Source organism: Impatiens glandulifera, chromosome 3, assembly GCF_907164915.1.
Source record: "Impatiens glandulifera chromosome 3, dImpGla2.1, whole genome shotgun sequence".
Taxonomy (NCBI): domain Eukaryota; kingdom Viridiplantae; phylum Streptophyta; class Magnoliopsida; order Ericales; family Balsaminaceae; genus Impatiens; species Impatiens glandulifera.
This window is the reverse complement of record NC_061864.1, coordinates 20,676,673-20,688,769: the sequence shown is the minus strand read 5'-3', so window position 1 is coordinate 20,688,769 and position 12,097 is coordinate 20,676,673. Positions and strand designations below refer to the sequence as shown.

At 33.1% G+C, this 12,097-nt stretch overlaps 1 protein-coding gene across 1 annotated transcript; it reads left to right on the top strand.

Annotated features, from left to right (window-relative positions):
- Positions 1-429: 429 nt before the first annotated feature.
- LOC124933076 (galacturonokinase) lies at positions 430-11,820 on the top strand. The gene is made up of 14 exons (XM_047473804.1): positions 430-622; positions 862-975; positions 1,502-1,573; positions 2,030-2,073; positions 2,735-2,879; positions 3,743-3,808; positions 4,146-4,225; positions 4,716-4,815; positions 8,247-8,419; positions 9,598-9,638; positions 9,754-9,782; positions 10,388-10,457; positions 10,538-10,627; positions 11,377-11,820. The coding sequence occupies exons 1-14, from the start codon at positions 590-592 to the stop codon at positions 11,619-11,621; spliced, it is 1,302 nt and encodes a 433-aa protein (XP_047329760.1). The 5' UTR covers positions 430-589; the 3' UTR covers positions 11,622-11,820.
- Positions 11,821-12,097: the final 277 nt, after the last annotated feature.

Sequence of the window (12,097 nt, the reverse complement as noted above, 5' to 3'; positions counted from 1 at the left end):
TTCTCATCAATCACTTTTTACCAAACACATCACTTATCTCATTAACCAAAATACTAAAATACCCTCTATTTTAAATTATTATTTTTTATTTTATTTATATATATCAATACCTTTTAAGTCATTTTACAAAATATAATCATTACCTTCTCAAAATAATCGATCATTATTACTTCTTTCTCTCTGTGGGTTATTCAATAACTCCAATCCGATCAAGCCCTAACTTGTTTTTGAACTTCTTATTGATGACCGCATTCATATATATGAGTTTGATTTGGGTTATATATATATATTTACCTAACATAAAAATCTTTATGATAATTATTGTGTGGTCACAAATTATAGGGACTAATTTGAATATAATGAAAGATGTTAACAAGATGTGACCAGTGTCATAATTGCACTTTTTTGCCTTATTACCGCTCAACCGACGTTCTTCATTACTAGATGCGTTACATTAAAGTTCACTCTAATCTCTCTTTCTCTCTCTCTCTATCGCTATGGATTAAGGTCTACAGGTTTCAATCGGTGAAGCTGTAAAGTTGCTAACTAAAATCGATATACAGTCTGTAGATCGTTGTAATTGAAGAATATGGAGGCATCGTCTTGGCCTTCAAAAGCGAAGGTAATGCTCTGATTTATCTGTTGAGTATTGTGCTACTCTTATCTGAATTATTCGAACTTAATCATGTAGTTGTTCTTAGCTAGGATGAATGCTAGTTTCGTTTTAACGATATAATGCTTGTCTGATTGTGGAAGACTTTGATTCAGTAGTTTAATGAATGCATGTGCATTCGTTTTACTTGCCGCTGCATTCTGATAATATGTTTATTTGTGTGAATTCCTTGTGTTTAACCATTACAGGTTGATGAAATAAGGAAGACGGTTGCTGAACTATCAGCTAGAAGTGCTGATGAGGTGAAAATTGTAATATCTCCTTACAGAATTTGTCCATTGGGAGCACACATTGATCATCAGGTTAGCTTCATGCTCTTGTGACTAACATGTTACGAGTTTGTAAATGATACTGTTGCTTGATTGCAGCTTAGGATTTGATTGAGTTTGCAAATGATCCTCTTGTGACTAACATGTTACATAGCATTCTATTTTTGTGCTAAAACACCTTTGGGAAGCTATCCCCTTTAAGTTTACAAAAGATTCATACGGAGGAAGAAGAAGAAATGAGTCTTATTCTCCATTGGAGAATTGATTTTGGAAACGGTCAAATATGTTTCCATTTCTAAAACTTGAAATTAAAACTCTCATATGCGTCGACATAATGTAGAATAATTATTATTAAAATTCAAATTAAATCACTCACATCCACCTGTATCACACCTTATTATCAACTTATATGAAATAGGCATTCTTACATTTTGATTGGCATTGTCTGATATGATTAGTGATTTTTACCTTTGGGGATTATAATGATTATGTCAATTATCAAATGGATTCATAGATTAAGTTATGGTAGGTCTTCATGTTCATCTATTTGTTGTTTCAGGGTGGAACCGTTACCGCTATGACAATTGACAAGGGCATACTTCTGGCTTTTGTTCCTTCAGGAGATTCCCAGGTGTGGTTCTCTTGTGAGATCTCAAAATAATAGATGGGTTAAACTTTGAGTATGTTAGCATCACAAGTAGGAGTAAAATTACTTTGCATTTTCTGTAGATCCCATACATAAAACTCTCCAAGACATTATATGTAATTGCAAAATAGATCAAATGCATACACGGACAGTTTGGAATGAGTAATAACATATAAGGACTAGTTTAGTGGAGCAAATAGACATTGTAATGACATTCCAAACGACAGATTTCAACATTTTGCTAAACAAAGAAACACATATGTAGCATGTTTTGAATATCTTGTTACAAAAGTTAATCTCGAGTCTATTTTCCACATTTATCAAAAGTTCGAAAACGTTGTTGCTCTTAACTTAGTTCGTGTATGTATTTGCTCTTTTTGAAAATAACTTGTGTATGTATGTATGTATTTGATCTTTTTGTCATATATAATATTTGCTTAGGTTTTACTACGTTCAGGACAGTTTAAAGGAGAAGTTAGATTCAGGTGAGAAGAAGTTCTTTGATTCTATATATGCTATGTATGTAATTACTTTGGATTACTCTATTTATTTTCTTCTTTGGATTTTTAATATATAATTTTCTCAAAGCAACTAACTGTAAGATGTTGAACCAGCGAGGCTTCTCATATATAAATAGAAATTATCTTGAAAGGAATTTCCGCAACTGGGTGATATGCATGTAAAACTTTCTTACACGCTCTTCTTGCTCGTTTTTTTAGGTTATATTATATTCTGCTGTATTAAGCACCTTGCAGAATATTATTACATGTCAGTTCTACGCTGCAACTATACCTGTTTCACTATAAGTCCATTAGCCTCTGATTACAATTAGTTTCTTGGCGAGGGCATGTCCACTATAACATGATAAACAGTTAATTTCTTGTATGCATTATCACATCATTCACTAGATTTCTGAATTTTGTCTTCTGGCAAATTTAAAATTTCTGATTAGTGTTGAAAATATTGGCCTTAGCCTTCTAGAGAAACTATGTTCAACACTGACTTAAAGATGATGGTAATTGTAATTCATCTATACACTTTTCAGTGGATGCAGTGTTAATTTGGTTCTTCTTTCTCTAATCTAGGCAAAAGATTCCCTCTTCTCATGTTAAATGAACTAATATTTTCAAATTTTGGGCTTTATAGTGTTGATCAAATTCTGCTCCCAAGGAATGAGATTATAGAGAGTGCTCAAAAAAGTAACGTAGAACTAGATGAAGAATGTAAATGGGGAACCTATGCTAGAGGAGCTGTATATGCACTACAAAGAAGAGGAAACAAACTAACCCAGGTTGGCATACATGTCTTCTGTTGTTACATATTTTTATGAAGTATAGCAGATGAACGAGATCCATGTGTGTGGTAGCCACTCATAAATTATTTTAAAACATATTTTATTATCGTCTTGCAAGCAAGACGGCCAAAATTCGCAAAAGTAAAGAAAATCCAGTAAAAGAAACAATAATGGTGTGATTAGTCATAAATAAGGCAATATATTATTATATGATGATCCATTTTATACTTTCTTTGTTGGACATTTTATTTTTGAAAAATGGTAAATGTCTTATTCGTGTATGTAGAACCATTGTGTGTATATGTATGATTGCTTTAGCACAATTGTTTTTTACCAAGAACTGGAGAGCAGTGCCTGAGTCATATTCTTTGAGGCTTCTTAGGCTTAGCGTATCGGACCATCGCCTCCTTATCTCCCTCATCTTTTTTCCTGATTCCCCTTCTCATATTTAGATTCTAAACCCTATTCTTAATCTTATGATGATGACAGTCTCATAATCTCCTATTCTCTTCAAAGAGGCTGGATTACCAAAGAAGTTTAACTTTTGAAAACATGCCAGATGTTATCATTCTTAATGGATTATTCACCACAACGAGTGCTCTAGGCTTTTTACATAAAGGACATTCTGATTATTTATTCTAGATGAGTCCAAATTATCCAGGTTCTCTCTAATGGAAACTTCAGTTATTTTTACTTGGTCCAGTGTGTTAAAACTGCACGTACTTGAAAGGAATCATTTTTTGCCTATAATGCAGATAAGAACCACATGAAAATGTGTGATATAAATTCACTCTTTCTTAACACATTCCCTAATTGAAGGAGATCTTGGTACATTTTGTGACTCATTTATTACATTGCAGGGTATCATTGGATTCATATGTGGCTCCGAAGGTCTGGATAGTTCGGGTCTTAGCTCATCTGCTGCAGTAGGCTTCTTTTCCTCATCCCTATTCTCTTTTGTCACATTCCTAGTAAAATGAAATGGATAAAATACACATTTCATCGTCTAATTCTGTCTGACATGCCAATTAAGATGTCTTAACCAAATACTGTATACTGGTAATAACAGAAGTTGTAGGTGCAATCTGGTCCTTGTAACAAAATTTTCTTTTAGATATGCCATGCAGATTGTGCATTAAATTATACAGACTGCAATGATATAATATGCATCTTCATCGAAGTCATTTAGCAGCTTTAACATTTCATTATTGGACAAACAATTTATGTTCATATTTAGCAATTGACACCATAATGTTCTATCAGGTTGGAGTTGCTTACTTGTTAGCTTTCGAAAGAGCAAACAATCTTGCAGTGCCTCATATTGAAAATATCGAGTATGATAGGTATGGTATATCATACTTCCCTGCTACATGACCCTGTTCTTACCAGTGAATGTATGTATACAATATCCTTAAGAGATTTGACTGTTCAAACATATACTTAGAACTGAAACTTGTAAAGAATAATAAATAACTGAAACTAATTCCAACTAACAACTGTCAGAAAAATATTTGGAATTGTTTCTTGGAAAGTTTTGAGGACATGTACCAATGGTGAGGGGTAGTGAAAGTAGTGGTTAGACATTTATTCTAACTTTCACTTGGGCTACAATGTTTGTAGAAAGTTCCACTTTTTAAGCTCTTTTCTTTGGAAACCTGTCATAACCCTTGTTCATTTTTATTTTAAACAAGTTTATTTTTTATTCTTCTCAGTTTTATGTAAAGCTGTGTCAATTGAAAGTTACATAGCTGCACTTTTTGACTTGTGCTATGATTCCATAGTATTATTACTCTGAAATGAATATATATCTAATCTTTTTCTTGTCATGTATAGGCTCATTGAAAATGAATATTTAGGTCTGAAGAATGGGATCTTAGATCAATCAGCTATTCTCCTTTCAAGCTATGGCTGTCTGACATGTATGAACTGTAAGGTAGTCAATTAATGCTTAGATCAATTAATTTCATTATCTTATTTGAGCAGCTTGGTTGACACTATTTTCTTTATCAACTTGATTTGCTGTTATATTCTTAAATGTGTTAAATTTCTTTTACTTATTACTGGAGTCATGATTTAGTATAGTGGTAAGAAACTTGATTCTCAAATGAGATGTAAAAAGTTTAAGACGTTACCTCTAATTTTATCTCCAAAATAATTAGGGATGAGAATTGGAGGCAAAATAAGAAGAAATTTGATATGAGTGATCGTTAGGGTTAGGGTCCTAACCCTAAAATAAGCTGACGGGTAGACGTAACTAATGTCAGCAGTTCTATTTTAATTCTGCACAATAAATAGTTATTAATAAGGATAGTTAATTGACTGAGAATATATGAAAATAAATATAATTAATAACGCAATAGCCAAAAGTGTGAGATTGGCTGGAAAATTGATTGTGGCAGCTGGAGAGTATATAAAGAAGAGAGTATTCGGCTGAAGAATTGGTTATGGTAGCTGAAGGCTATATAAGGAAAATATCATGATCCGCAGAGTACCTAAGACATTATTCGAGAAATCTCTCAAATCAACTTCTCTCTTTATCTTCTTCCTTCTTCCCCCATTGTATTCACCCTAGCAGTTAGAGTTCTACCTCTCCCCTATTAATTCTTATCTTCTCTTCGTTCTTAATTATAATTATTTTGTTCATTACTTTTAAGATATATACCTAATTCAAGTTTAAGGTATATCATTAGTATCAGAGCGGCGTTCTTGGCAATATCGTGGAAACACATATCGACGGGGAGTTGAATGAAATACGTAACCGCAGTAAGGCGCACGAATGAATGAAGTTTGGTGAGTTGTCAAAATGAATTTCCCCAAATCCTTTAGGAAAAATGTCGAAGACTGAATTTACAAGGCAGAAAGATTTTTTCGGGTTAACGATACGCTTGAAGAAGATGAGGTGAATCTTGCGACAAGTCACATGAGAGAAAATGCACTACGATGGCTTAGGGAACATGTGGTCATGAAAACTCTCAGCAAATGATTGGACGTGGAGAGAACTGAAACAACTATTGCGACGTGAGTTTGGGTCCTACGCATGAGACGATCCACGACATATACAAAAGAAAGTGCAGCCAGAACCGTGGGAGTTAATCGCAAAATAGTGTCAATGAATAACCGACTTGTTAAAATCATGGAGGATCGCTAGTGAAATAAAAAAAGCAGAAACAAAAGGCCGATGAAGAAATAACAAGGCAAAAGTGGGAAGAATGATCGTCAAAAATTGATATTCGAATCCGAAGAGTTATCGGAAGATGACGAGCAAAATGTAGAACATGTAGAAAATGTGGGACAATCGACACATCTTCCATTGACACATTCACAATTGACGCCTTCCTCATGGACACATTCGGCTCCAAACAAAGACGAAACCCCTTTTGACGACGATTGTTTTAAAGTGGAAGACGCGCTTCCTCTCAACGAATTTTGTTATGGAAAAGAAGTGGAGACCCCATATATTAATCATATAAAACACGACAATCTCGATGAAAAAATTACGATAATTCAAATTCTTCGTTTATTTATTTGCAAGTCTCCCTAGTGTGCGATGACCGAGAGAATACAAAGGCAACCTACGTTGAAAAGGATGATCATTATCGAGTTGACTTGGGAGAATCTGAATTTGAAAGAATATTTGAAGATGTTTTGCGCCTTGAAGATAGGATGTTGGTGTTTGATCCCATTTCCCAAGCATATTTTGTGTCAAGTCCAAATTGCGTCCAATTTTTGTGGTTCGAGAAACCACAAGATGTTGAATTTTTCTTTCAGAGGATTTAAAGACATAAAACATGGATGAGATGCAATTACTTATTATGTTTGATGAACCACCTGATGTAGAATTTGATGTAGAGTTTTATAATTGTTCTTATGTCTTACAATTGTGAAATCTTTTGAGACAATTTGCGTAGTTTGAAGAACACCAGATAGTCTATGGAAACAATTTTGACAACTTATATGGTTCGAAGAGTCATCTGATGCTTGAGAGCTGAAATGAACCTTCGTTTATTGTCAATATGGGAAGATGAAACTTGGTTGGAATCTGAATTTCCAAAACTTGGGTTGGCTGGAAATAAGTCAGCTTCTTCTTTTAATTGTATTCATGTCGAACAAATGTTGAAAGGAAGACTAATCATACGAGTGATCGTTAGGGTTATGGTCCTAACCCTAGCGACGTAACTAATGTCAGCAATTCTATTTTAATTCTGCACAATAAATAGTTATTAATAAGGATAGTTAATTGACTGAGAATATATAGAAATAAATATTATTAATAACCAGTAGCCAAAAGTGTGAGATTGGCTAGGAAATTGATTGTGGCAGCCGGAGAGTATATAAGGAAGAGAATATAATCTGAAGAATATTCGGCTGAAGAATTGATTATGGTAGCTGGAGGCTATATAAGGAAAATATCATGATCCGCAGAGTACCAAAGACATTATTCGAGAAATCTCTCAAGTCCAACTTCTCTCTCTATTTTCTTCCTTCTTTCCCCATTGTATTCACCTTAGCAATTAGAGTTCTATCTCTCCTCTATTAATTCTTCTTTTCTCTTTGTTCTTAATTATAATTACCTTGTTCATTACTTTTAAGATATATACTTAATTCAAGTTTAAGGTATATCAAAATTCACTATAGATGAGAAGCAAGGTTCACAATATTCAACATGAACAAAGTTTTTAACTACTAGCTGCCTTTGTTGTCAGCATAAAAAGGCACACAAAGTGTGATCATAAATTACAAGCAAGAATGGAAAGAAAGAACATGAGTCCAGAGAAAAAAACCAAAAAAAATACAATTTCGATCCCGTTCAACTCAGAAAAATCTCATCTCATTCTGTGTTGGCCCCTCCTTTTTTACTTGTACAAAAGAGTGAAGAAAAAATCTTATTCCTTTTGTTCCTGAACCGTTATCCATAGAATGTACATTTGTTCCGTTCCCTCCAAAATGTCCTCTGCTAGCATATACCCCCATAAAGCTACTAATTAACAATAAAACTGTAAACGGATATTTTTTTATGCCTATACAGATTAGGTGTAAGATATAGACCCTTCCATGTGTTCTATGGCATAAGTCATGAATGAATTATTTGGCAGACCATAATCATCTTTTTCTATAGTTATCTCCACAGCCACATTAAGGCTTCATTTTTTCAGATGTTTGATTGAAATGTTTCTAACACGAGGTGCTCATCATAATCAATGTATTTGTGTACGGTATTCAGATTTCTGCTCCAGCAGCTTATTTCTGCCTATATATTAATGTATTTTGTTCTTCTTCTGTCCCATTTCATAATTTTATTTTCTTCAGATATGTATCATATAACCTTAAATTAAAAATTACATAAGTCTCATTTCTCATGTATAGACCAAGGAGCACAAACTTATACGCCTACCGAAGTACCAATTCCATGATAATGGTACACAGAAAGCTTACAAGATATTGTTAGCATCTTCTGGCTTGAAGCAAGCATTGACAAGTAATTCTGGATATAATTCCCGTGTTGCAGAGTGTCGCGAGTCTGCAAGACTTCTTTTACAGTAAGATCCTGACTTTTTTCTCTATATAAAATGTGTGAATCCACCAGCTCCTTTTTTTTAGTGTATATAAAATAGAACACAACTCATTTAAAAGGTATTGCTGACCTGATTTTCACAAACTTGGTCGTTATGCTAGTGAACTCCAAACAAGTCCCTCCTAGTCTAGTGAGATTCTCATTGAGGCCAAAATACCCGTGTTACATTGGATATAGGTTATCTGATTTTCCAATTAAATGCTAACGACATCTTCCTTATTATCTGTAGAATCTGTATATTAAATGTTAATAAATAAGAGATGAAAATTTATCCTATCTTTTACTTTGAGTTTATAGGATCAAATCCTATCTCTTTTGACCACAACCTGCAGCAAGTAATTTTGAAAATCTTTTTCTTCAGCGATGATAAGTTTTGACCAGAATTTTTGTCAAAGAAAACACCCAATTTCACTTTCCTTAATTTTTATCTACTATTATAATAATTAATCATGGCTAAATGTTGACAACTGATTATTTTGTCATGAATAGATGTATAGAGTTACTCTAGGCTTGGTTGTAGAGAATTATATCTCTTGTAACTAACTGAGGAATTACAACCTCAGGGCCAGCTCACTGCCATCTCACTTGTTCATATTATATTCCGGTGAATAAAAATCTTGTTATTTTCAAAATCTGTTACATATTCATAGGTCAGCTATTACTTAATCAAAATCTTCTTATTTTCAATTAGCAAAAAACTGTATCCTAACTCTAACTACCAAAATTCTGGTGGGTGATAGATGGTGTTACATAATCAATTTACTAGGTAAATCTCTATTCATTAGTATCCCCTGTTTCTCATAGTTTCTTAGGTTTCTGATTGACAAACATCTAACCCTTTGAGACAGTGCCTAGATGGATTTCATTGACTATTTATTATTTTTTAAAATCAAATCTTGTAATCAAAGTAGATTTGCCAAGATTACAGTTACACACATACAAGCACCAACTTTGAGAACGGATCATACATTAGGCCGGAAACCACAAAAAATGGAGGTTATAACAATACTGTAAAAATAATAAAAATTCTGGATTTTATTGTCTATTTATTTTTTATGCTATTACATTTCAAAAGTTTATTTTCATTGTTTGGTGCCCTTGGAAATAGTGTAGCCATTTAATCTACTACTCGTTTTTTGTCAGTGCGTCTGGGAATGAAGTCATGGAGCATGTCCTATCGAATGGTTAGTTGATGAACTGTGTACCTAAGTTCGTATTATATGGTAAATCCCATATTAATACAATTTCAAGTAGTTTAGAATGTAACTTCCTTTTCCTCTTTGGTCTTTTTTTATGTAGTTGAACCAGAAAGTTATGAATTACACAAGGTATCTCTCAAACTCTGGCACTTTCAAAGGATTTTTCTGTGGTTCCGTTTTATAACACACTAGTCTTAGCGTATGTGTTGCATGTTGTCATGTTATAATTCTCTGTAAACATTAATAGAGGGATAGAAGTTCATTTTGCTTCCTCAATTTGCATCAAAAGCTCGTTTTGCTTTCTCAACGTGCAGTCATTTTGCTTCCTAAATTTTTTAATACTACTCAAATTATGTCCCGTCAACAGTTTTTTGTTACTTCCATTAAGTTTTAATTCATCTATATACAATTTTTGCATCTCCTTAGTCACGAGTCTTGACTTAAATATACATTTCTCTAAAATCATCTCAATGCATTAAAATAGTTAACCAATAAATGACAACAGGAATTAATTTGAACCACTTCTACAAGTTCAGGAAGCAAACAAGCTTTTGATACAAGTTAGAGAACAAAATGAACTTTTTTTAATAGAATATGCAAAATAAATGTTGTTAGAGATCTTAATTCTTATAATGTAAATATTAGGCTTGAAATGATTTTAATATATTGTTTTGTTTTTGAAAAGTTAAAAGTTTATATTAATAAATTTATGTGCCATAAACTAATTGTTGCAGTGCAAACTTGATCCCACTTTAGCTAAGAGGGCTGAACACTACTTTTCAGAAGAAGTTCGGGTAAAAAAAGGTACTATTCTGAACTTCATGTGTGTTTTTCTTCCCTAATTATTTTGACACCAATATTGGTTAATATTTTGATTAATGAAGGACTTGAAGCATGGGCTTCTGGTAAACTAGAGGAATTTGGGAAACTCATTTCAGCTTCTGGTCTTAGTTCAATCCAAAAATATGAATGTGGTAATGCTCCAAACTTTGACTTCAAAATCTTTACATCCACTTTCCTTTCTTCTTCTGGTATTTTTTCATTTTCCTCGGATGCTCGAATTTTTTGTGGGACGCATCCCTTCCCCAATTTACCATCTTGATAGTGGGCCTATCTGGAAACACTTATGTTTCTGTAAGTTTATGGAATAAATAGTTGTAAAAAAAATGGAGGATATTTTGGTTGAATGATTTGATGGTAGATTTGGGCCTGGTTTGATTAAGGATTATATGGATTTAATCCAAGGCCTTGTTTGATGTGGGTTATTTAGGATTAATTCCAAATAACCCAATATCCCATCAGCAATTTATTCATAGCTCAAATCACTTGCCAAATATCAAATTACCCTCTATTTAAATTTTTTTTTTATATACTTATACCTCTAATGTCTTGTTACCCATTTTTTTTTGTCATTTAATCCAAATAATCCACTTTTTCATCAAACAAGGTTTTATTTTTTTTAAGTCAAACAAGCTCTTGATGCTAGGTTGGAGATGGATGGTTATTTGAAAATAACCCAAATCAAGCAAGAATAAGTTCAGTTTCAAAACCTTACAAAGAAGCTAAGGGTGTTTTCATATGAAGCCAATGTCCGAAAATCAATAATCAATTTACTTGCCTTTAAGTTTTGTATACATGGATAAATGCACCAATATATAGTAGTGGATCGAAGTTGTTACTAACATCCAATCGAAGCAAATAAATAATAATGTTTTTTATACAGGATGTGAACCTTTGATACAACTGTATGAGATTATCCTAAGAGCACCAGGAGTGTATGGATGTCGGTTCAGTGGTGCGGGGTTCAGAGGCTGCTGCATTGCATTTGTAGATGCAGCCCGTGCAGAGCAAGCTGCATCTTTTGTGAGGACCGAATATCGTAAGGCCCAACCTGAATTGATTGGTCAAATCAGCCCTGAGAAAGCAGTTATCATATGCGACGCGGGTGACTGTGCTCGGGTAATTTGATTCTGTGAGTCTTCACATCCTTATTCATTTGGTTAATTTTTATAACTTTTTTCCCTTTCTTATTTCTCAAGTTTATTTTACTATTAAATTCATTTGTGATTTCATAGAAAAAAGTTCATTTGATCTTTTTCCCCCATATTTTTGTGTAACTATAAAGTGTGAGCATAAATAAAACTAAAATAAAAGTAACCTTTTTGCATTTACATTTTGTTTTCCTTCTGGATTATAAGCTTGTTTCCATGTGAAATTTGTAGTTTCTAATAATATTGCTACTAATGGGAGTTGTGCAATATCTTAAATATGCAACTCATATAGGCTGATAGAGCAATATCTTAATTTTGGATTGTGGTAGTATGTATGTCCACACCTTCATTATTTGCTAACATATATATTTATCTTTCCTTTTCTTCTCCATGAATCTTTGGTTCATTAAAAAATTGTAATTCTAGTCTTATTTGAGATAGAATAATTAAACT

Bases quoted from the DNA above. Each gene is read 5' to 3' on its own strand.
- LOC124933076 (XM_047473804.1), top strand. From the start codon at position 590: ATGGAGGCATCGTCTTGGCCTTCAAAAGCGAAG. The intron at 976-1,501 runs GTTAGCTTCATG...TTGTTGTTTCAG, and splicing joins GAGCACACATTGATCATCAG to GGTGGAACCGTTACCGCTAT. The intron at 10,458-10,537 runs GTACTATTCTGA...TGATTAATGAAG, and splicing joins AGAAGTTCGGGTAAAAAAAG to GACTTGAAGCATGGGCTTCT.